The 925-nt window shown below is 56.3% G+C and overlaps 1 protein-coding gene across 1 annotated transcript; it reads right to left on the bottom strand.

Moving 5' to 3' along the window:
• Positions 1 to 297: 297 nt before the first annotated feature.
• Positions 298 to 919, bottom strand: SOX18 (SRY (sex determining region Y)-box 18). Its single transcript, XM_010160718.1, has one exon. It carries the CDS (start codon positions 901 to 903, stop codon positions 424 to 426), a length of 480 nt encoding a protein of 159 aa, XP_010159020.1. The 5' UTR covers positions 904 to 919; the 3' UTR covers positions 298 to 423.
• Positions 920 to 925: the final 6 nt, after the last annotated feature.

Consider the following 925-nt stretch of genomic DNA (forward strand, 5'->3'; position numbering starts at 1 on the left):
GTTCGTCTGCCCTTGGATTAAATATGGGGGGGGGCAGGTCACTTCGGCTTGTCCTGGTGGTGGTTGTTTCTGGCAGGATTTAGCGGAATTGGCTTGAAAATGCCCCTTCGAGGTGGGGGGAGCTACAGGTAACGCCCTGCCGGGGGCTGGAGCGGGGAGCGCGGCGGGCTCGTGCTTGGGGAAGGCGTCTATCTGTGTTATATAGTTATACGGTATATCAGTGAGTTCAGCGTGGTTTTTCTCTAAAAAAAACCCAAACCCAACACGAAAATTAAACAAAAAAAAACACCAAAAGAAAGCGATGCATTTAATGAGATATTCTAAATATGATGGAGCTCGTGGTTAAAGGAGGATGGCTTTTATTTTTTTTTTAGAGGAGAGTCGAGGGCTCTCGTGGCGCGAGGATCGGCGGGGGGGGCCCACCTAACCGGTGATGCAGGGGCTGTAGTAAACAGCGCTGCTGGCATCGGACAGGGCGGATATCAAACTGCTCTCCTCGCAGGAAATGCTTCTAGGAGTCACTTTGGACAGGGAGACATGGTAAGGGAGGCCCGAGGCTTCGGGACGAGTCCTGCTCATGTTCAAATACTGGTCAAACTCGTTGCGGTCAACGTCCGTCCACAGCTCGGTTTGGTTCAAGTGATCCACGCTCTCCATGTGGTGGGCTTCGGGGGGGGGCGAGAGCTGGCCCAGGTGGGCGGAAAGCCCGTTCTGAGTTCCTGAGCACATCTGGTTGTAGTACACGCCGGAGGGATGGGGAGTCCTCATGGCGTCGGCCAAGTGCGAGGGGGGCTGCGCGTAGGGCACCGCCACGTCCCGCCCCATGCACTTCTCCGGGGGAAACTCCAGCTGGGGATGGTGGTGGTAGCCGCGAAAGGGCATCATGTTGCAGTCCTCCTGCATGTGCGGCGGGAAAAACGCCGGC

This window comes from Eurypyga helias, unplaced genomic scaffold, assembly GCF_000690775.1.
Source record: "Eurypyga helias isolate BGI_N326 unplaced genomic scaffold, ASM69077v1 scaffold25470, whole genome shotgun sequence".
In the NCBI taxonomy this organism is placed as follows: Eukaryota; Metazoa; Chordata; class Aves; order Eurypygiformes; family Eurypygidae; genus Eurypyga; species Eurypyga helias.

What these genes read in the sequence shown, in the direction of transcription:
- SOX18 (XM_010160718.1), bottom strand. Translation starts at nt 903, where the DNA reads ATGCAGGAGGACTGCAACATGATGCCCTTTCGCGGCTACCACCACCAT.